We start from the raw sequence: 24,599 nt of genomic DNA on the forward strand, positions 1-24,599 counted from the left end.
AAATCATTTTCTGATCAAGACATTAAGTTCCTTCTGGAACATCAAGTTCCTTATGCGTTCCTTCCAACATTTTAATTTTCAAGTGCTTACAGAAATATTCTAAGTATTGGAGCTTGTAAGTTTTTCTTGAAAGCTTGCGTATCACATCAAGACTTCCAAACTCTTTTGTTCCTGCTCCGGAACATATAGCTTGTACCTGAATTTTCTGTTCAACCAAGACTTAACACTCATCATTAGTCAGAGTTTGTTTTGTTATATCAATCATCAAAATACTAAGGTAGTCAATTCAACAATATAATTTTAGAACACATGACAATGAATATGCTAAGAGCGCCTAAGATAGATATAGACCACTTTTTAACAACTCCATACTTAATTAAAGGGATTTTAGAACTGTTGTTCCTTCAAATTCTAGCTAGCTTTTCTAATTTCAGTATTACAACGTTTTTTTTTATTTTTTTTATTATCTTTTATTATTTTTTAAATTTATTTTTTTTAGAGAATATATATATATATATACATATAAAATAAAATAAAATTTGGAGGCAAATTAACTTGGAATGTAGTATTGTACTCTAGTAAAATTTAATACTCATACCTTGTGATCAAATTTTATCTACATCATCATTCTTTTTAATTAATCATCTATTCACCAAAATAATTAAAAATTTAATTCCAGAGAAATGATAAATTAATGATTAACACACCCCATTTTCTAGCACCATTTCATAAGTTGGAAAAAAAAGAAAAAAGAAAAAAAAAAAAGAACATTTGGGACAGCCCAGAAGGTTCGAAGACAAAGTCTGAGAACAATTATATAACCAGAATTATAATATTAGGAATATAAGCAATAAAGTAATGATGATGCTAATCTAGATAAGGGACCGTAATTAAAATAGTGCACTTAAGTGCATAATTCTACAATTGATGTAAGAGTATGTTTTATTAAATCAATAGTAATTCGTATTAATTAAACCATAATACTAATTCATTCTCCGTAAACGCTAATTTAGGACAATTAGTAATCATTATTGGTTGATTAATGAAGAAGATAGGATTAATTATATAAAATTAAAATTAAAAAAATGTGATTAAGTAGCTTAATGGTGTTAAGTGGTGGGCGACGACAACAACACCAACTCAAGACTATAGAGTATGTTATATAGTTGTCAATACTTTTCATGTTAACTAATGTTGGCTGGAGATGACCCATGTCCACGTCCATAAACCGTCACTTAATTTAAGGCCATTTCTTTTAGGCAGTCATTTTTCCGAGGTTTTATAAAAGTTTGAGGAAAACTTGAAATTTTATTTCTTCTTCAAACCTAGTTACTCAACTCTGTTTCATGCTTGTAGTGTAGGTAGTCAAGTATCCTTCTTACGCTATGGATAGATTGTTTGAGTCGGATCAACATAAGAAATTTCACTTGCTTGTTTATCGGATTTTGTAGTGTTAATTAATTGATGAATAGTGTAAAAAATGTCCTATATTATTAAAAGTAATATTTTTTAATCGAGAAATTGAAGTATGAATGAACTATGTAAATTAAGGCATATTAATATTTATTCAATTCTATTATCAATTTGTTAAGATACTTTTTTTATCTAAACCAAAAATATAATCGGTGGATATTTGGCTAACATAAATGAAAATTGGATAGAATATGAATCAAGACACGATAGTAAGACTAGAATAAACTAGAAAGGAAAATTCAATCTTATGTTTGGTTAGAATGAGTAGAAACAATTTATAAAAGTCTTCATTAGTACCACATATTATCAGGTCATTTAACAAAAGAAAAAAAAAATTAAGAATAAAGTAGAAAATGAGAATTTATATATGAACTTTTGTCATAAATTATACTCCATAGCATATGTAAATATGAAGTATATATATGTCCCTTTATCTTGTACTCATATATCAATAATTGAAAAATAGAAATTGTAATCCAATACCCCGAGATTGCATGAAAATGAGAGGAAAAGAATAAAAGTCCGAGATGATGATCAAATTCTGAACGTCTAAATCCTAATTAATGGCATTCGTCGGCATTAGGTTTCATTTTTCATGATTTTAGCAACGCGATTATTATGACATTTACACTAATATAGCCATACATCTTGCGCCGAAACAAAATCTTTCGAATGTTCAAAATTGGAAAAACCCGACCAATGAGCTTGACGGTCATGCCAAATTATTTGGCCGGTGCAGTGCTTAAGCTTTTGATGTATGGCCCCACTTATAACATTTAACTACCTCATTTGGGTTGGATATCACATCACCCACGAGAATTATAATCTTATGAGTAATCATTTTTTTTTTTTCCGTTTGATAAGCGGCAATTTAGTTATTTAAATTGTACTTGTATTAGGTAGTACTCATGTGACGTCCGGAATGTTAAAAATGATCGATATTATAAAAAATAGGGAGGTAATAAAAAATAAAAAATAAAAATAAAAAAAACCATAAGAAGAAACGTATAATTAAAATCATTATTGTAACAACTTTGTTGACCCCATGAGCAAACTCACATGTTAGTGAAAGTGTTGTCCCACATTAAAAGAGTGAAAAAGTGTTGGGAAGTGTATCATATTTTGAAGAAACAAGAAAGTTGTGTCTACTTTATAAGGCTAAGGGGTTACTCCCCTAATCCCCTCATTGCCGTATGATTTTGAGGTGGAATATCCTTGGACCTGTATAGTGGACACTCATGGCGGATATAGCCCAGGCCTATTTATCAAACTTTGATTGGATAAATTTAGATAGCAAACTAACCAACCAATTGGCCCCTAAAAAATAGAGAGGTAATTTAAAAAAAAAACACAAAAACAAAAAAAAAGCACAATAAGAAAATAGGCGGGATTATAACCATTTTGGAGGGGAAAAAAAAAAGTATCGCTTCAGTATAGTATATAGATAGTCATATTTAATTTGGAAGAAAAATCAATGTCCATGGTTAATTATTAATTTAATTTTAAGTTTCACAAGTCATATAAGGAAGTTCAATCTCAATGCTCAATTATTATTACCGTATGTTTATAACATTAAGGGGTCGTTTGGTTGGGGATATTCATCAAAGGGAATGAGAATCAACGAAAATCATTCTTTTTGTTGTTGTTTGCTAGACCTTTTTTCCCATTCCCTCTATCTTCTCTATTCCCCCAAATCCTTCGAAGTTCATTCCCCACCCCCCCTCAAGGTATTTCCATTCCATTCCTAGGCCACCACCATACCACCACCCTCCTACCTACACACATCACCGGAAAACCGCACCACCGCACCACCACTTACCCTTCGCCGCGCCTCCCCCACCCCTAGCCGGCCCTCCCCTCCACCACCTACCCTTCGCCGACTATCCCTCGAAGACATTCTCTAATCCCGGCCATCCCCTCGTCGCACCTCCTAATACCTAACCCTTCACCGACTCTCCGCCCCTCCCTAATCCCTTACTGCCCCTCGCCGCCCCTTGGAACCCTCTTCCCAACTGCGAAAAAGAGCGAGACTAAGAATGTACACTCACGTACCTTTGAAACCATAGCGAAGAAAGAGCGAGAGGCGAGCTGAATTCCGGCAAGGGGTTAGGGATGGGCGGCGACGGACCTTCCCTCCCTGGAACCCTCTTCCCAGCTGCGAAAAAAGAGCGGCGACGGACCTACAAAACCCTAGCAAAGAAAGAGCGAGAGGCGAGTTCTGGCGAGGGGTTAGGGATGGGCGGCGAGTTTCGGCGAAGGGTTAAGGATGGGCGGCGAGGCAGTGGGGTGGCCGGTAAAAGTGGGAAATGAAAAAAGATGGGGTTGTGTGGGTGTGGTGGTGGTTGTGATTCCATTGTATTTTTTACAACAAACAACTTACTACATCTAAAGGATTTTCATTCCATTCTCTTTCATTCCTTTTGTTCATTTCATCCCGTTTACCCCGTGCAAACCAAACGATCCCTAATTATATTGCAAGTTTTCAACCATAACTAGTTTTTTTCCCTATTTTAAATGAGAGTAACATAGACACATAGTAAGTATTTTATTTACTACATACAAAACTTAATATTGTAACTTTGAGATCCTCTACCATGCACAACATAACTATGATTGGTAATGCCAAAATTGTCTTAAATCTAGGGAATCAAAGAATACATTATCAATGTATTTCTAGTATTATACATGTTTTAACTATTCATATACTTCATAATTTTGTATTCCCCTCCCTCCTTTTCTATAGCTATTGTGATCTTACTAGTACCACTTTAAAAAAAATAATAATTGTAAATTAAATATATATATATATATATATATATATATATATATATATAATATATATATATATATAATATATATATATATATATATAAATCTTCATTTTGGGTGTCTAAAGTTGGCAAATACAATATCAATTTGTTCATCTAAATTTTTTGCATTTTAATTTAGGATTCACAATAATGACCAAAATGTTTTGGTTGTCTAATACAAATTTTCCTTCTTAGGAGTTGAGTTGTTGAGGTCTAATAATAGAAACTTCCGTAGCTCAGTGTTGTGATGTGCACCTCTGTCAGCCATTAGATCCAGTGCGATAAGCCCAAAAAATTAGGCCCAAAGCCAACTAATCTTACATTCCTACATAGTATTGAAATTTGGAAATCATGCAACTTTGCACGACATTTAATTTGTTTATCTCATCTCATTTCTCTCTCTCTCTCTCTCTCTCTTTTTTTTATTTTTTATTTTTTTTTTATGAGGAAATCTCATTTCTCCATTTGACAGTAGGATACTCTATACTGATTAAGACTTAAGAGGATATGTGATTTTATTTTATTATTTTTTTTTTTAAGGGAATGTGATTTTATCTCTATACTCGTCTAGGTGTCATAATCTTAAAATAGAAATGAACACAAAAAAATAGGAACAATCTTAACACCCGATAAAAAAAATAAAAAAATAAAAAGAAAAAGTTTTAGAGTTTAGAGGTTACACCAATGACAAACTCTATGGAGGGAAAGTTAATTCCTCCTTTTCAATACCAAAAAGACCTCCAACGAGCAAAATCATGTCGAACCTCGGAGCCAATTCACGAGGAACCGGTTTACCCTGATAGCTTGACGCCTTATGATTCCCCTATCAAAGAAGGTGACCATGTTGATGTTATATCCTTGTTATCGACGGACTATAGGGAATTTTCTAATTCGCGACAATGGTGACAAAGTCATGGTTGATAGCCTAAGGAGGAAATATGTCATGATCTTTTGCTTCTTTCTTCCTATAGAACCTCAAAGTCCGGTAGACAACCACTGTTGGGCTATAAAAGCTGCATTCTCCGAGTGGTTCGACTCTGGTAGAGACGACATTCAGATGGTTTTGGTGGCTAAGATGAAACGTGAATGGGTTGACAACGAAACTGTTTTTATAAATTTCCTCTCTTCGTTCCCTAATTGCCTTGCAATCCCTTTTTGTGACTCGAAGTCTCGTGATTATGTTTGTAAGTCTATTGGCTTAACAGGGCTTAATGTACATTATGACCCTAGTGTCATTGTTGCAGACCCTCATCAAAGGGTTTTGCAAGAAAGTTCTTATTTTCTAGAGTTGTATGGTGCTGATTCTTTTCCTTTTACGAATGAGAGGCTCGAAACCCTTTATGAAGAAGCACATAGACCTTTGTTGCCCATTGAAGAAATCTTGAGGTGCAAACCCTCTGATATTTTAGTCAGCAACTCTTGTAAAAACAGGACAATTTGTGTATCAGACCTTAAGAAAAAATTGGTTGGATTGTACTTGTGTCGAGATGGGGATTTCATGGGGGAACTCCATGAGGTGTATGAGCTATGTCATTGTAAGCAAGGTTACGAGTTAGAGATAGTATTGATACACCAACCCGACGAGGAACCACGACAGTTTATAGAGTATGTAAATGCTGATTTAGTACAGAGGGGGATAACATCTTGGTGGGTGTTACCTTTCAAGGATAGTGTAAGCCATTGGTTGAGCCGACTTAGCGAAACTCACTCCATGGATACTTTGATCATTTTAGACCCAACTAGTGGTAAATATGTGAATCCTTATGGAGAAACTGTAATAAGAAATTTCGGCTTTGATGGATATCCTTTCACTATCGCGAATATGATTGAGAAAGAGACTGCAAGGCTTAGGGAGTTAACCTTGGAGTCATTGTTAGTGTTGTCTAAGGAGCAAAACTACGTTTGTACTAATGATGGTACGCGTGTGAGTGTGGCAGAGCTTCGCGGTAGGAATGTACTGCTTTACCTTGAATGGACAGATAATTGTATGGACGATCACATGGACATATCATATAATTGGATTAAAGGTTTGTACCATGAAATTAAGGAGAAGAAGATCCTAATTTTGAAGTAGTGTTTGTTCACATGGATTTTTATGCAAATGTTTCTCCTCTTGAATGTTTTACTGCAATGCCATGGCTCGAATGTCCTCATGACCCTGCCCGCGCAGATGTCATATGGGAGCACATATGCTTGAAGGGTAGTAACAAGTTTAACGACCTTGTTGCGTTTGGAAAAGATGGTCGGATTCTCACAATACATGCTCATCAACTTCTAATGGATCGCGGTATTGATGCTTATCCTTTCCCTTATAACCTACGACAAGATGTTGAAAATGAATTCAGATGGTTCTTGGATAGTTATAGCGCGCGCGTTCTTCCTTTGTGAAGCAATATTTAAGGCTACTGCTTGTAAATGAATTGGAGTATGTTGGCCATTTAGGCCAAAGTGTAGCATATATCTGCTTTTAACCCTTGTTTATTTATCTTTAATATTTCAATTGATGATGCAAGTACAATTAGATATTTTAATATGATCTGTTATATTGTTCTTCAAGAAAGCTATTTATAAAGAAGCACTACTACAAACGTTACAGACTACATTTTGTTGAATAATAAAATTCTCCCAAGGAACATTAAACAAGATATAGAAGAGAATAGGGGATTTTCTTAATTTAAGTTCTGTATGGAAAAAATTTCAGTGCTGTGTCTAACATATTGCAAAACTTCAAAGCATTGGCTACTTGTTTGTATATATGCTTAAAAAGAGATTTACTTTTAATATTACAATTGGAATTTACGACGAACCACTTAACGTACTATACTGATTTTGGCCTTTTGGGCTAGGAAAAATGGAAATAATCCCACCTTTGGAACGTCCGCTAAAAATAATCCCACTTTTGGGTTAATTTTAAATAATCCCACCTTTACCCCCAATCTGCTCCCAATGGTCCCAAATGACCGATTACCTGTTAAAAAGGTATTTTTTTTTTGGGGTTTAAAGTACACGTGTCACCATACAATGTCTAAAGTTTTAAATTAAAAAAATGAATTTTTAAAAAATAAGGGGGAGCAGCCAGCCACCCCCTCCACCAGACCATTAGCCCCAGCCACCGCAATACTCCACCAGACCATCAGATTAGAGCTCGCGCGACGGGGGAAGAAGAGAGGTGGTCTGAGCGGCCGGAATCGAGGCAAGAGAGAGTGACGAGAGGCCGAAATCGTGGTTTCGTGACCGAGGGAGGAGGTTCAGTCGCGCCAGGTTTCATGACGGAGGGAGGAGGTTCGAGGGTGGTTCAGGAGAGGGGGTTCAGGTGTGCCTGGTTTCGTGAGGGAGGGAGGGGGTTCGGGGGTGGCAGGGGAGGTCGGCACGCCGGGATCGATGGTAGGGGAGGTGGTTTGGCTGGTGGGTGGTTTCTAAAATTAATTAATTGTTTTTTTTTATCTTTTTTTATTTTTATGTTTTGGACTAATTGGATTTCGATATGTGTTAAGTAACTTGCTATAACAAGTTAACTGACCGGTTGAGTCCATTAAAAAAGATCAGGGGGGGTAAAGGTGAGATTATTTTTAGCGGACGCCCCAAAGGTGGGATTATTTCGGGCAATTTTTCCTTTGAGCTATCCCGAAAGTTGAGAATTATTTTTATGCCGAAAGGAACCAACTTATATCACATGTTATTCACATCAATGCTAGCTCATGATTTTGATATTTTTGTTATTTTTCATGTTAAACAGATAAGTATCATCAAAGCTTATTTAGCGGTAAGATGACATTCTCAGATAATTTAGAGTTAATTTGTATGAACTTGTACCCCCAAAGTCTAACCGTTGTCCTCCATTAAAAATAAAAAGAAAGAAAGAAACAAGAGTTCCTTATGATAAAACTAGTTCAGAGAGGTATAATTCATTCAAGTTAGAAGAAGTCCAATATTAAAAATAAAAAAAAGGTCCAATAGAAGATGTTTGATTTTTTGTTTTTAGTCCGACATATGATGAATTGAGCCATTGAGATTCTTTATTATTTCCAATTTAGAAATTTATGATGCACTACTAGATGAGTAGATTCCACGGTCTTGCAATTGGGCACAAAGATAAGTTAATGTAGCGTATTATTCTTGACTTTGTGGGTTTGACTTTGCGAAAGGAATACTTACGTTGTGAGTTGAATCTTGATCTATAAAAAATGTGTTAGGTTTATAATACTAGTAACTTATAAAGATAGAAATTAGCTACTTATATTTTTTTAAAGTACAATATACCGTACTTACCTCGTGAAATTGCCATTAAATAAAAATTTTGATCTGTAAAAAATGTGTTAGGTTTATAATACTAGTACCTTATAAAGATAGAAACTAGCTACTTGTGTTTTTTTTAAAGTACAATATACTGTGCTTACCTCGTGAAATTGCCATTAAATAAAAAAAATTACAACAACGAACCATCCTATTCAAATGTTTAATATGCCAAATTTAATGACTATTCTTTGAATACGAAGTTTGAAGTTTGTAGCTAAAAGACTAATAAAATAAAGACTATATGACCAAGTTGAAAGTTTGATAGAGACTATTATTGCCTTGAGAAAATGAAAGTTTGATAGGAATTGGCTTTTAAATAATTGTTATGAATTTATGATATATATGGAGTAGAATACTTATAGCAATTTATTAGAAAGAAGAAAAAAAAATTATAAATAACAAAAAAAAAAAACCTACAATATATAATACGGTGATCATGAAAAAGGTCTAAACTAGTCCAAAATCAGGCCGAATTAGTCCAATATTGACATAAATTTTTCAATCTTCTAATCTAACTACTTTTAATTTGATTCGATATTGGACTAGTGTACAACTCTACTTACTAGTGCATTATTTTAATTTATCTAAACTTCCTTTACATGAGCAACTAAATTTTACTTATACTATTTATTCAATTTACTTGAATTTCACTTATGCTACACCTTTTTCCATTCTAAGACCCTGTTCACTTTACCTTAAAAAAATAATATTCAATAAAAATAATTTCACTTCAGTAAAAATAATTTCAGTTCAGCAAAAATAAGTTCAGTTCAGTAAAAATAATTTTAGTTCATCAGTAAAAACCAGTAACTTTAAAGAAGAAATATAACAGAAAATTAGTAAAAACAATTTCAGTTTAGCAAAAATAATTTAAAATTAATTTCAGTTCAGTAAAAATAATTTAAGTTCAACAAAAATAATTTCAGTTTAGTACAAATAACTTCAATTCAGCAAAAATAAGGTGAAGTGAACGGGGTCTAAATGTTCTTAATATTTTTTCCATTAATCCATTTCTTACCATAGCTACAAATTGAAACCTCTTTTTTTTTTTTTTTTTTTTTTTGAGATTAAACTTAAATATATCCTAATTGCTTTTCGCCAATTTTTTTTTTCTTTTTCGAAAACCTGCTTTTCGCCAATATTAGTAAAAAGGGCATATCAAATCTACTTAAATCTTAAAATAATTCCTAATTTAAGGTGACCCCCCCTCTTTTTCAAAGATATTTTAAGCCGCTATATATGAACCAATATGACTATTATTTATTAACATTATAATTAATTAATACATTAGTAAGGACGAGATTAAACACTCGATCCAAATTATAAGAATTGTCAAATCCTCAACCACTTACATTGATTTCAAAAATTTAAGTTGATAGTGATTACTTATAATCGGTTCCAACTTATAAGGAATGTGTATAAAGTAATTAGCCATACCAAATTGGTTGTACAAGTTTATTTTCCGCACTTAAATGCTAGTGCAACTCATACAAATTATTTTATGCCACCTACCGTTTATTCAATAAACTCATAGCCTATCAAAACCTTCCACGTGTCCGATTTCAACCTTTCTCTATCTCATGACCTCATAAAAAGAATAAAAAAATTAAAAATCCTTCACTATCATATGCCGCACCTTAAAAATTTTCCGTCCAAATCAAATGCAAACACCAAACACTCCCTCTGTTGCTTATTCGATTTAACAATTTCTGGCCCGGAATTTTCAACGATAACGACGTCGTTCTGATTACAACTAGTAACTACCACCTAACAAAACTAACCCTAATTCTCTCTCCTTTATCTTCTCCGGCGCCGGCGAATTTCTCCGATGAGATTTCCCGGCGAGTTCACGAACGAGTTGACTCGCCATTGACAACCACCATGCTATGTGAGATTCCGAGTTTCTGCGGCGGAGTGTTGTTGTGGTTGCGATGAGAGGTTCGCCTTTGAGTCGGCGAGCTGCTCAGCGATTCCGGCAACTTGCTTTCTTATCTGTTGGATCCGTTAAGGTTAAATTATTGCTTGGATTTTGCATCTTCTTCACTTTGATCTTGTTCTTCTTTCGAGCTTCCACTTTCATTCAATGGACTCAACATCACAGTTTTGTCGATCAATCTGATTTGCACAGGTTCGTTAATTTCGCATTTTTATTTACTTTAATTGTGTTTGTCTATTACTCGTATGATTTTGTTGTATAGTTTTGCTGTATATTTACTGATTCTTTGTGTTATGGAGTATGTTATTGGATTGGTGTTGATTTTTGCTTAATTTGGAATTTGGTTGAAGATGATAATGATTCTGAATTTAGGATTTATAGTTAAGTTTATTAGTTACTGTGCAAATTCAAAGTTAGCAACTTGCCATTAGTGCAAATTTTAGAGGAATTTAGAGGACTTTTGTAAAAAAGTGTCTGATAAGGTGTAGATACTCAGACACTCTTTTACAAAAGTCCCGTAACTAGTTCCGTAAGAGGCAACTTTCATACAAACCATTATGTTGCGTGCCGAGAGTTTCCCCAATAAATTTGGAATTTAGAAATATGTTGTGCAATTGTTACTTAAGTGGATGGAAAATCCCGAAAGAGGCAACTATACTTTGCTAGGGTCGATAGAAAGGATTGAATAATGGAAGAAGAAGGAGAAAGAACCTATAGTTGTTTCTAGTTGAGACTTTATAAGGTCCTAAATATCAATTTTTGTTACATTTCAAAAACTAAGGAATTGCAGGTGTTCATACTTCATAGAGAATAAGGGTATCCATTGAACTTTGCCATTAGAGAAGTCACCTAATTTGCTAACCATCAATCAAAGCCTTAATCCCATAAGTGGATCAAATTTGATTATTCCGTATAATCATTGACAAAAATCTTCCTCCTGTTACGATCCAATACCCCATCCTCATGCAAATCCATATACTTCACATCCTTCCTAACTTCTTCCAATCAAGTCATTTTCGGTCTCCATCTCCCTCGTTTAACCCCTCCATGGTCCTTCTCTTCCGCTCTTCGAATTGGTGCACCCTCGGGTCTCCGTCTTACATGCCCAAACCAACACAGACTATTTTCCCTTAGCTTGTCTACAATGTCTGTCACACCTACTTTATGGCGAATAACCTCATTTCTGATTCTATCTCTTAGAGTGTTCCCGCACATCCAGCTTAACATGTGCATTTCCGTAACCTCCATCTTTTTAATGTGCTCCTTCTTAGAAACCAAACCATAGAGCAACAGTGGTCTTATGACAGTCTTGTAGAAATTTTCCCTTCAACTCTAAGGGGATGCTTTGGTCACATAACACTCTCGTGGCCGCTCTCCATTTAAGCCACCCGACTTAATCTTGTGGGTCACGTCTTGATCAATGTCATCATTTTTCTGGATGATCGACCCAAGATACTTAAAACATTCACTCATGGTCAAATCTTTTCCATCCAAACTCACCACTTCATAGCTTGTCCCCCTTTGAGTACCAAAGCGACATACCAAATATTCATTCTTACTCCGACTTAGCTTAAACCCTCTAGATTCCAACCTTTGCCTCCATTGTTCCAACTTAGCGTTAACCCCATTTTTAGTTTCATCAACCAAAACGATATCATCCTCAAACGATACGCCATGAAACTTCAACTTGAATTGGTTTAGTTACTTCATCTAGAACCGTTGCAAAAAGAAAAGGGCTTAATGCAGACCCTTGATGCAATTCAATTGTAGTAGGGAAATCTTTTGTCAACCCTCCACATGTCCTCACATTTGTTGACACATCCGAGAAATATCCTTAACCAGATCCACGTACCTTCGTGGGATACCTTTCTTCAACATTGCCCACCAAAGTACATCTCTTGGCACTTTGTCATACGCCTTCTCTAAATCAATAAAGACCATATGAAGATTCTTCTTCTTTACCTTATAAAACTTCATCATTTGTCTTATTAAATGGATTGCTTCTATAGTAGATCTCTCTGGCATAAAATCTTTTATATATATATATATATAAGGTTTTCTGGTACAACAAATCTAATCTATATGGTCTGTGTTTATGTCTACTAAGGACATGTCTGCATTCTCTTTAATGATCAAGGGGCAAGATTTAATGGGGTAAATTTCACTTCCTTTCTCAAGTTTGGCATTATTTCCAGGGGATTTCAGGAGTAATGAACAAAGTTGGTTGTAGGAGAGAGAGAGAGAGAGAGAGAGAGAGAGAGAGAGAGAGAGAGAGAGAGAGAGGGGTGAAGGTGGTGGTGTGGTGACGGTGTAGGGAGAGTTAGGCTACGAGGACTCGTGGAGTGAGATAGACTGATTGAGGTAGAAACTTGTGGAAAGAGAACTGATACAAAGATGAGAGAGGGTAATTGTTTGAAGGGGAAAATCACTAGGGGAGAGCGGGGTAACTGTTACTCCTTTCTTTAGGGGAATATAATCACCCCCTTACAATTATAATCTCAATCCTGGCTATACAAACATCAGAATATATTTCCTCCTTTAACTTTTCCTCTTTCCTATTGTAGGCAATCTAGGCATGCCCTCAAAGTCTTGAAGTAGCAGCAGGAACCAAATCTTCGTAGTCACTGTTAGCAATTATTCTCAATAACACTGCTTACAACTAATTTATAAGTACCTGAGCAAAACTTGCAAAATGATGAACATGTAATATGTCTGCAGCATAAGTTTTTTTTTTTTTTTTTTTTTTTTTTTGCTTACGTCAGCAATTAGAACAAGACTTGAAATTGGTCAAGACACTAGAGTAAATCATATCACATTGACTACGAAGTATAAAATAGGTTGGTTAGTTGAGAATCATGTAATTTGATGCTTCAAAAGACCTAATCCACTAATTCATTATCATTTTACTAGAGCATACCCTTGGTAAAGCACAGGGTAGTTATTATTAATTTTTTCAAATATGATTAGAAGAAATTATTGTGCATTTAGGGGAAGTTATTGTATTGATATTGGAAATTATGTTTAGTGAAAGTATTTTTAATAAAAATAGGGAAGTTAATAGGATTTGACATTTGAGGATTTAGGGTTTGGAGGCTTGTCATCAAAAGTTGTAAAACTGACTCTGCAATTATTATATAGAAATTAGAAGCGTAGTCCCATAACTGCAAACATGGCTTCAATCTCATCATCTGTTTCTGAGCTTGGCTTGATGGGCCTAGAGATTCTGGCAAAAATTTGAGCAATCTCTTGAGGCGTACACTTCCTCCTGTTTTGTCCATTAAGGCATGAACATTAGCTGCAGGCCTGCAGCAGTGTTGCTGCTTATAGTAGGAACCGAACATAACATATACCCTCTATGCTCTTCCTTGGAAGAAAGCTGTAGTTTATACACGGCCTTGGTAATTAGCTGGACTTACTAGGTTTATCTGACACAGTTTTTTGATTTTTCAAATAATAATCTTTTTATTCAATTATGGACCATTAAAAATATCAGTACTTGTCATGAACTGTTACATGAACCAATGAATTCTTGCATTATCTATGTATAGAGCTTCAAACTAGTAAATACTAATACTTGGTGAAAGTGGGAACACTCTTTCTATGAAAATTCTGCCTCCAATCCACATGAACCTAAGTGGTTGGGTTCTGCACTTTTCCATGAGCTTAATACAAAGGCCCAAATTTGATGTTCTCATAACTGGCTTTGTTTGTTTTGTTGATAGAACAAATTATAATGTGCAAGTACTGGCGTAGATTTAAGGGTAGGGGCATAATATAATCCTTCTCGCTAAGTAGGTCTCCAAATGGGCATTTTCTGTAGAAAACAAGAGGATCAAAGTTATCAAACCTTATAATCACAATTTCTGTGTTTGCTTTTTTATTGATCCAGAATTTAAAGTGGAAGTTGACTAATACAGAATTCTGTCCCTCTGGGGTGTATTAAGAGTTCTGTGAAAGTCAAGATATGATTAAAATGTGAGGATGTTTGTGCATGTAAATGGCTTCACAAAGGCTGTTTGTTCTACAGAATGCTGAAATTTTCTTGAAATGACTTTTACCTACTTTAAGCTTTATGTATCACACATCAATCTGATCGATGGCTGAACCTACATTTTTGCTAGTTTCTTTTCCTAGATTAAAACAAAAACTAGATGGGTTGTGCCAGGTTTATGCACAGAAAGTCTTAAAATTGCAAGGACAAGTAGTTTTCCCTTTTGGAGATATGCGAGACACGGAACCTCATAGCAAGATAAGAGCACTTTGGATCCACCCTCAGTTTGGGTTATATGAAAGCATTTCATGATTATGCTTGATGATAAATTTGAATTTATGATTATTATTTACTTTTTAAAAAAATTAAAGTGAAGGAGTTTATGTATGACTTATATTGGCATTTATTTGACCATCATGGTAGCTGTTAATAGTCATAAGTCATAACTGCCATGGACATGGTAGCTGTTGATCATCATAACTCATAAATATCATGAACATATGGGAGTTGATACTATGCTATGGTCATATGGGAGTTGATACTGAAATTTTGAGCTGATGGATTGAGGGTGTCATATGGAAAGTTGGAGGGTGATAAATAGTCCAAGTTATTCTTCTATAATTTGGCTTAACTTTATCTTCAATTATTTGAGACATTTGGAAGTGCTGGTTTTGTTTGTTTAGAGTATGTTGTGGGTCTAACTTTGTACTCCCTCCATTTTATTTTTTGGTGCCACTGACATTTTGCACAGTCACATACTCAACTTTGACCATTGTTGGCGATTTATACATAAGAAAAAAAGTCATGTGGGATTTTGGTAGGTTCATCTCAATGTAGAGTTTTCGAACATCAACTTTTTTATAATTTATACCTAATGATAAAGATATTTTTTGTCAAGCATCTGCATTGGCATACGTGCCTAGTCAAACTTTGGCACTCATAAAGAAAAGGGAGCGAATTGCCAACTTCATTGCATTCTGTGACAAATCGAGAAAGAAATGAAGCCATTAGATTGTTATTTATATAAGTTTATATTTCTATAGTAGCATTTTGTACTATATTATTGTTGAGTAAATCTTTTGATTCATTTAGTTTGGTGCTGCTGGGTAGCCCCCTGTATCTGACTGGTGTCTGTTATTGCAGGAAGGGTTATACACTTTTAATTAATACCTGGAAGAGAAATGATCTATTAAAGAAATCCATCTCCCATTATGCAGCATGTCTACGATTGGACTCCATACACATTGTATGGAGTGAGCCTGATCCTCCATCAGAGTCTCTCAATCGCTATCTAAAGCGTATCGTGCAGAAATACTCAAAAAATGGACGAAAAATTGAACTGAAGTTCGACATCAATAAAGAAGACAGCTTGAACAATAGATTTAAAGAAATCAAGAATTTGAAGACAGATGTAGTCTTCTCAATTGACGATGATGTCATATTCCCTTGCTCTTCTGTTGAACTTGCCTATAGTGTATGGCAGAGTGCTCCTGATACAATGGTTGGATTTGTGCCACGTATGCATTGGCTGGATCACTCCGTATGCATCTCTCTTTTCTCTTTCCTTCTTTCCCCCCAATAAAATAGAACTTAGCTGCCTTACGTCTGTGCAATGCCTGATGTGCTTTGTTACCTTCTGTGTCTGCAAGGTCTGAAGTAAAACTTTTGAGTTTACCTCATCTGACTTTTCTGGATGAAAAGTGTTATTTCTGTGTATGTGATTTTGATTGTTTTCTTCTATTTTCAAACTAATTTGTCTAAAGTATATGTGCTGCTTGGATTTTCTAGTCTGTGATCCCAGCCTTCTTGGTCCTTCCCATTCTACTTCCTCAATAAGTGGGCAAAGAAACAAGAGATCCAGATGAATCATTGTGCACCTTCTAGTCGTAGGTTACATACTTATATGTAATGCCACCAATACATGTATAATCTTTATCTTGGGGCTGTATAACTTGGTGAAAATATAATGAGATCCCCTCTTGATTATGTTGATTTAATCTGCTGGCTTTAGTCTCTTCTAGTTCTCAACCACATAGTTGTCTTTTTTAACTCCCTTTTTTCTCAAGTTGTCTATGTAGCAATCGATTTTTCCACAAACATGACGAATGACTGAGTTACCAAGGCTCTTAGGAGCTCTATTAACTCTTAAGTTGAACTCCTTTTCTTGTTTTTTTACGTATAGCTCTGTTACTTGTGTTAGTTGTGTATGATAATATGGCTATCTTTAAAACTCAATTACTTTGCATCTGCTTACTTGAAAATTCTTCTGCAGAGAGGCAATAGGGATTACTTTGAGTATGGAGGTTGGTGGTCTGTTTGGTGGATGGGCACTTATAGTATGGTTCTATCCAAGGCCGCTTTTTTCCACAAAAAGTATCTGGCAATGTACACAAATGAGTTTCCAGCATCTCTAAGAGAATATGTAGCTCATAACAGGTATATATTGGAGCCTTATGACAGTAGTTGGCCTGGGCCAAGATTTATTATGCCTGTGGTACTGCCCGGTTTATTTGTCACTTGTTGACATTGTCATGACTTGCTGTAAATAATTATGCAGGAATTGTGAAGATATTGCAATGTCATTTCTTGTTGCAAATGCAACTGGTGCTCCTCCTATTTGGGTGAAAGGTGATTAATTTATCTTATACTTCCTTCGTACTTTATGTGTTGCTTTAATTGCCTTTATGAAAGTTCCACATTAACTGCAGTAATTCTCTTTTGGGGAACATTTCACACCCAAAGAAAGATTTGCCATAGTCTATTTGCTTTTCACACTTCTGTTTTCTCTTTTCATATAATCATATGGGCAAAGTTGCACCACCCCTACCCACTTTCATCTTAATTAACCTTTTATGTTGAGACCATCTTTAAGATGATTGCTACCTGAATTTGGAACCTTAATTCCCTTTCTTGATTTTTTAAATTAATAATCTTCTTTTTTATACGCTAGCATCTTTACTCTCTCTTTACTGTATTATACTACTGCATCAATTACTTAGTTTACGAAGTAATTTATGTCAATTGTCTATGTGCATAAAACGGAGTTTGTGGTTATAAGCCTATTGTGTAATAGTATTTCGTGTTGTCATTGTGCAACATGCCACTGTATAAGGCTAAGTTTTTTGCTGGCTGCTACCATATTAGTTATTACACCTTTAGATGCTCTTGCATTCCAACCTATTTGTTAAGTTTTAGAAGATTTTTTTTTTTTTTTTTTTTTTAATTATTTTAATCCTACTCCAACTATTAAATTCACTTATTCTAGGAAAATGCAAGAGTAGTTAAGTCATATCTCAGTAGTTTGTCACAAGTGTTAAACAGGAAGGTTAGTGTGGGTAATTACTGGTGAAGTGGTGAGTTAGTTGCAGAAAAGGTGGAGAGGATTAAAACTTTTTTTAATTAAGGGGAAGGGGATTTGAGAGTGACACTGTGAATTGTGAAATCTAGAGAGGGTAAGTTACAGTAGGATTGCACAAACCTCTTGATTGTTGGCTAAGTTGTAGTTGGTGAATCTTCGCTGTAGAATTATCGAAACAACTTTATCTTGTTTGATCTTTCAATTGAATTATTCTTGATTGCTTAAAAAGAGACAGAAACTTAAGAAAACATTTCGATTCTTAGCATTCTACTAGAATATGTTATGTTGTGCAGGGCTTTTGTAAGATATTTAAGGTGAAAAAAATAATTAAAACTAATTAAAAAAAATATATATTTAAAAATATTTTTAAAAAATAATAGTAAAAAAAATAAAATAGTGGTTCTGGGTTGGGTAATGTGGGTGGTTCTGGGTTGGGTATTGTGGGAGACTGAGTGGGGGATTTCGTGGCTGGTTTTGGGTTGGGTTTCGTGGCTGGTTTGAGTTTTCGGCGATGGTGACCTTCGATTTGGGTTCAGCGATGGTGGATTTGGGTTTAGGAATTGTCGGCGATGGTGAGCTTCGATTTAGGGGTTGTCGGCGATGGTGGGTTTGGGTATGTGAGGGTGTCGGGCTGGGTTTAAGGGATGTCAGTGATGGGTGGTGTGGCTTGTCTGGGATTAGGAAGGAGTCGGTGGTGGTGATTACTAGTCTGGGTTTAGGAGGGAGTCGGTGGTGGTGGTGGGCTGGTGAGTTGGGTGGTTATTTAATCATTTTTTAAATTTTTGTTTAATTTTTTTTTAAAAAAACGGACCAATTAGAAGGTGACACGTGGCAAGTGGTGGGGTCAACTAACGGCCGTCAGTCATTAATGGCACTCGGTGAATTTTTTTAAAACTCGGTGGCATTTGGTGAATTTTGAAAAGGTTGATGACATTTGGTGAATTTTGCAATTGCTTAGTGGCATTTGGTGAAATAGCCGTAAAATATAATTATCAATTAACTCCACCTCCTTCAATTTTTGCTAGACCACAAGCCCCATCCCATTCACTCCCAATCAGACCATCACCAACCCCACCACCCTCCCCGACTATAAACCATCTAGCCACACCCACCCCTGTCGACTATGAGAACACCACCTGGACGAAACATGGTCGTGATCCTTCCCGCTCCGTTGTTCGTCCTGACAGGAGGAAGTGAAAAAACAGAACGACCCACCCTTATTTGCTCCGGTAACAACGTTTTTTTTTCTTATATCTACATCTTACTCTTACTCTTTTTATTTTCTTCAACTCTAAAATCTACTTTAACAACTTTTGAAAAGAGGAAAAGGGAAATCTGTGCTGGTAAGGGGAAGGGAGTAATAGGCGCAGGAAAAAAGGAAAGTGCAGGAGAAGATGAAGAGAAGGGGAGGATTTGCCAGATTAGGATAATGAGATTTGACGGATTGGAATATTGTCTGGAGTTGTTGGAAAAGCTGATGGTGGGCTGATGCTGGCTTGAAGGGGTTAGCGTGGTGTTGGCACTCGGCAGATTGGTAATCAGGCTCTTACTTCTTAGGGAGGGATACTTAGGGGTGAGTGGATAATTAGTGGTGGATATGACCTTCTAACTTCTCTTACCTTAATAAATGTGCCAATTCCGGGTTTAAACTTGTGAACTTGCAAACTGGTAGCATGGATGATAACATTTATTGCTCCAGTAATGCTTGTCAAATGAGAGTGTTTTCTAGTAACATTTGTACTGTAGCAATTTTAACTGATTATTCAGTAGTGGCTTCTGCCTGGTCCACTGGAATTTTTCTGTGTCTGGTTTTATTAGTTTCATGTGCTTATGAATCCAGTTTACTCATGTTGCTTTGTTGCTTCCTCAACCTGTTTTCTTTGCATCTCAGAATATTAATCATGTTTATGCTATTCCAGGCAAGATTTTTGAGATTGGATCTACTGGAATTAGTAGCTTGGGAGGTCACAGCGAAAAACGAACTGAATGCATTAACAGGTTCGTTGCTGAGTTTGGGAAAATGCCTTTGGTTTCAACTTCCATGAAAGTTGTTGATAGCCGAAATACCTGGTTTTGGTGATGTGTAGCTTCATTTTATACCTATTCATTTTGTTCTGCACAGTTCTGTCAATTACCATTTTTCGTAGGTTGGCTCTTTTTACCATGTATGATATCTGGATACTTGATCCCACAAAAAAAAAGGTTTGGGCTTCATAAAATTAAGTATAGATCAATTGGCCTTTTTTCCTACATGTAAAATTCCACCCCCGATCATTTTAAGATGACTGCCTTTGTGGCGGGTATTCGGGTAAGGTTGTAGATGCCAATTTTGGCAACTGAGTGGGCAATATCCTGTTCTGAATATATCCCAAGAACTTGTATGAAATGAAACTCTCAATCAATAGAAGATTTAAGACTTTTCTGTCTGGAAAATCTCTCGCGTCAACTAATATGCTGATGCACTATGTGTGGGGACATTTTGCAATATTAATATCTTCATCAAGGATACTTGAAATATATTTTTTCTTTAGATTAGGTCTGTGTGATACTCAAAGCTGAGCTTTCTTTTTCATACTTTACTAGATTTGTCCTTGAATCTGCTGTCTTAGCCATTTCCTTATCCTGTTAACAGGGTTGTTATGTATGCTAAAAGAAGGGGTCCTTGTAAATTGAACAATTTTATTACGTAATACAGGCTAGCAATTTAGTTTAGATAAGATGGCTAGCGAATTATCTTAAGGGTCAGATATTAAAGAGGCCCCTATAATCAGTAAGGACAAACAAAAGTGCACCGTCGTCGTATTAGCAATAAATGTTGTTTCATGAATCCTTTTATGCATATGCCTTAAAATCTAGGAGATAATTATATAGATATTCTTGAAGATAGTATGTGCATGACCAACGAAAAATCGGTAGGTAGATCATGTAACCTTGCCAAATCTTAGCTGAAGAGCTTATTGCCACTTGGCCAAGTTAAGATAGAACTGTCTTGAAAGTCCATTTGTACAGACTCTTATTGAGTCTACTTGCTAGTTGCTACTATATGAACGTTACTGGAGGAAGAGGTGGTCCTGTAACCTGACCCAATTATTGAACGGATTATGTGAGATTGATGGAACACGCTAGGATTGGCAGCTAGTACTCTCTTCTTGCCTCGATTGCCTTTCATAAGGAACATGAGACTTGGAGATCGGATAGGTAGTGCACGGAGATTTTTTTTTTTTTTTTTTTTTGCACATGAAAATGAGTGGGTAATGGGTTGATTGTTGCAGTAGGCGTGATGGGTGGAGTTAAAGGAGCTGTTAGTATTTGGATTTGATTGCATCTTGTTGATTTAACTAGTCATTATTGATAGAGAAAACTCGCAATGATGCTTCATGAGAATGGACTGAAGCTGTGAAGCATCTTGATTGTACACTCAAATGAATCCCGTGTTGCATGTTATGGTCATCTGACCTGACTAAGAGCTAGACTTAGACTGGTAGAAACTGTGCCTTCATTTCCAACTGAAGTTTGTTAAGATGTGATTGAGACTTGAAGTTCTACCTTCGGTTCAGTCAACAAGATCTTTTTCGAGATCATTGTTGAACTACTTAACACTGATAACATCCAAAATTTCAGCACTTAACCTGTTTATTTGGTTCAGTTCAAAATTTAAACATTTTTGTATGTTTTAATAGGTGTCTAAATTCAGTTTAAATCACAATCTTCAACGACTTTACTGGTCAAACTACGGCTTGCATCTAAAGTAAACTAATGAAAGTCTTGATAAAAAACACTCAAAGGGATCCCTGATATCCTGCTTCTGTATAGGACAGGCTGGTTCAGATTTTCTTCCCAACCCCAAAGAAAATGAACTCCAGATTTTGCTTCTCAAAGTGGGAACTAATTCTGTTATTCATTGTACACAATAAATTACACTAGAAAAAAAGTGTTAGGTTGGCTTTTGGTAGATCGACTGATCAACATATCACTATACCAGGGACTGTGGTAAGCAACGTCCTCGAAGAAGGAAAAATTAGTTCCTAGTTTTCAGCAACTCAGTTTTTGATTTGTTTGTAAATCATCCCATGTAATCCTAAGTCGATCCAACGATAAACAACAGAATAGCAGAAGTGTACGAAGCTATAGATTCAAGCTTCAATAGTTTATTATCATTACTGAAGCTTTACACTGTACAATTACAATATTACTTGCACAACAGAGGTACCAAAAGCCAAGATCAATAAGTCACAATGCCCAGGAGTTATACAAAAAAGATATCCAGTGGCTCTAGACTGGAATCCTCACTAATAGGCAAAGCAATGGTACTACTGTACTACAAATATGCCATTATTATGTTACCCTGATAATTAATCTATCTTATTATAGTAAATTTAAACCGAGAACAATTTTTACTACGAAGTATTATTATTCACAGAGCAGAGCCTTTCCCGTTAGCTTTTGGCACAGGGAGGATCTAAAGGGTAACATGTATCTTCACCCCCGGTGCTCCATAAGAAATTTGCATACTTTGATGCATGAAAGGAGTTGTCGGGTTCAACAGCCATAGCCTGTTGGAATCTTTCTTCAGCTTCCCATAGATCCTGTTTGACCACCCATAAGAAATTTGCATACTGTGTTATTACCTCTGCATCAGTTGGATCCAATTGTATTGCACGCTTGTAGCACTCCTCAGCCCTGAAGTATCAAGACACAAGTATATAAATACAAGAACAAAGATTTTATGACTTCACTAATCTCCTCCAGTTCGTCGCTTCAATTAAACAATCACATGCTTCATTACTGAGTTAGTAGTAGTATTAATAGGTAAAACAAGAAATAATACAGCATGATAGTTTCGAGCTGACATGAACTCTGCTATGAGACAGATATAATTACAAGATACAGGTTACCAGTCAAGGACCACTTGCATGCTGTCTTGCCAGTTAGATATCTATCGACTTATCGAGTAATAAGGATAAGGCTACGATCTACCAGGTCTATCATACACCCGGGTATACCTAGTACCAACTTATAATAAATCAGGAGCAAATTATCTAACTTTTATCAAAAACAAACAACTTCCATTTTCGTAATAGCAAAAACAGGTGGATTAAGAAACTAATCTATTTCAAGTATTTCCCATAGTAAGATTAATTTTAAAAAATATCTCAAACTATATCAAACAATAATTAAGATGAAAAATTATACCTGTCATAATCCCGGGAAACAAGGCAGAGAAACTGAGCATAATTAGATAGCAAGAGAGTGTTGTTAGGATCCTGAAACAACCCCATTTGGTAATGAAGATCAGTCCTATAATACTCCTCATAATCATCCGCTTCAATCTCAACTCCTATCGGCGAAATGAATTCGACCTTGTTATCATCATAAACATCATTTTCTTTGACATCATCTTCTTTAACATCATCTTTAAGATAATCTTGATCAATTACAAATCCTAACACTTCATTCTTCACATAACCTCCAATCTCATTAGCTTCTTCCACTATATTATTCCACAAACTATTTTCTTTCTCCTCCAATTTTTCCAATTCCACTACCCCTGATTTTGCAAATTCCAATTGCCCAAGTGCCCAATTCCTATCATTCTGCTTTAAAATCATCTGGGTATTTTCAAAAGGGAGCAATGTTTCAATTGAAAATGTGGCGAAATTCGAGGTAAGAAGCATAATCTGCAGCATTAAATCAGGGGTTTTAGCAAAAACTTCCCTAAATAACCAAATAAGTGAAGATGTCATCTCCCTTTGAATTTTGCTAACAACCCCATCATCTAATTCTTCATCTAAAACCAATCCCCTGCTTTTCAAAGCCTGGTTTTGAACCTCTTTGATTATATACAAAGTCGAACAACACAAATTATTAATGGGGTTATCCTTCATATGTTCTTCGAGATCCCCAATTTCTCTCTCCTCCTCTAATCGCTGAAGTTTCTGCTTCATTTTCAGAATTCTTAGAGAAAGAGGGAGCTCAATGCTGCTAGCTCTTCGAGCAATGCAATCCCGAATCACGGCATCTCTCGCGGGCCAAATTGGCGGGTCGGGTCGAATACCCAAAATAGAAGGTTCTAGAACATCCACCTGAGGAGAATCCGAGTGTCGAAACGACGACGACGTAGTGGTTGATGAAGAGCGTTGAAAGGTGGGGAAATTGAGCTTTTTGTTGTGGGTGTTATTTTCGTGATTATAATGATGAGGAAAATCATGACCGTCGAAGCTAGCGCTGACGGATCTACGAAGAAGACTAAGGTCCGTAGATTTGGAGCGAGAAAGGGTTGCGCTGGTTAGCACGGTGGCGGAAGGAGAACGATGGAGGCGGAGTTTGGTAGTGGGGAACAAGGAAGATTGCGATGCATTGTGAGGTGGAGATGGAGGAGAAAGAGGAGGGGTTGATTGAGCAATGTTCACCCTCATTTTTTTAGAAGAGAGAATATGAAAATGAGAAAGATTTGGATTGAGATCTGAGAAGAGAGATTCAAAGGATTATTATTTTTAATGAGAAAGTGTGAGAAAAAAGAAGGGGATTATATGTAGGTGTTGCAAAGATGGAAAAAAATAGAAAGGATGAATTGACCAAAGAGAAGATATTCAAAGGTTGTGAGTTGTGATCTCTCTTTGATAAGGCGTGTATATTACTATATTGGTTGGAATTGGGGAACTATTGTAAAATCCTTTTTTTTAGGGTCCAAGTGTGGCAATACAATACAAATACAGCTTGTACTTGTAATTTAGT

General features: G+C 35.8%; 3 protein-coding genes across 3 annotated transcripts; 2 read left to right on the plus strand and 1 right to left on the minus strand.

Moving 5' to 3' along the window:
- The first annotated feature begins 5,124 nt into the window (after positions 1-5,124).
- Positions 5,125-6,357, plus strand: LOC110699415 (probable nucleoredoxin 1). Its single transcript, XM_021876930.1, has one exon. The coding sequence runs from the start codon at positions 5,125-5,127 to the stop codon at positions 6,355-6,357; it is 1,233 nt and encodes a 410-aa protein (XP_021732622.1).
- A 4,153-nt stretch (positions 6,358-10,510) lies between these two features.
- On the plus strand, positions 10,511-20,297 carry LOC110699251 (glycosyltransferase family 64 protein C4-like). The gene is made up of 5 exons (XM_021876742.1): positions 10,511-10,707; positions 15,650-16,046; positions 16,779-16,942; positions 17,064-17,134; positions 19,784-20,297. The coding sequence occupies exons 1-5, from the start codon at positions 10,511-10,513 to the stop codon at positions 19,942-19,944; spliced, it is 990 nt and encodes a 329-aa protein (XP_021732434.1). The 3' UTR covers positions 19,945-20,297.
- A 1,674-nt stretch (positions 20,298-21,971) lies between these two features.
- Positions 21,972-24,534, minus strand: LOC110699250. The gene is made up of 2 exons (XM_021876741.1): positions 23,058-24,534; positions 21,972-22,544 (listed from the first exon to the last, which is right to left on the minus strand). The coding sequence occupies exons 1-2, from the start codon at positions 24,278-24,280 to the stop codon at positions 22,301-22,303; spliced, it is 1,467 nt and encodes a 488-aa protein (XP_021732433.1). The 5' UTR covers positions 24,281-24,534; the 3' UTR covers positions 21,972-22,300.
- Between the last annotated feature and the right edge of the window lie 65 nt (positions 24,535-24,599).

Source organism: Chenopodium quinoa, unplaced genomic scaffold (assembly GCF_001683475.1).
Source record: "Chenopodium quinoa cultivar QQ74 unplaced genomic scaffold, ASM168347v1, whole genome shotgun sequence".
Classification (NCBI taxonomy): Eukaryota; Viridiplantae; Streptophyta; class Magnoliopsida; order Caryophyllales; family Amaranthaceae; genus Chenopodium; species Chenopodium quinoa.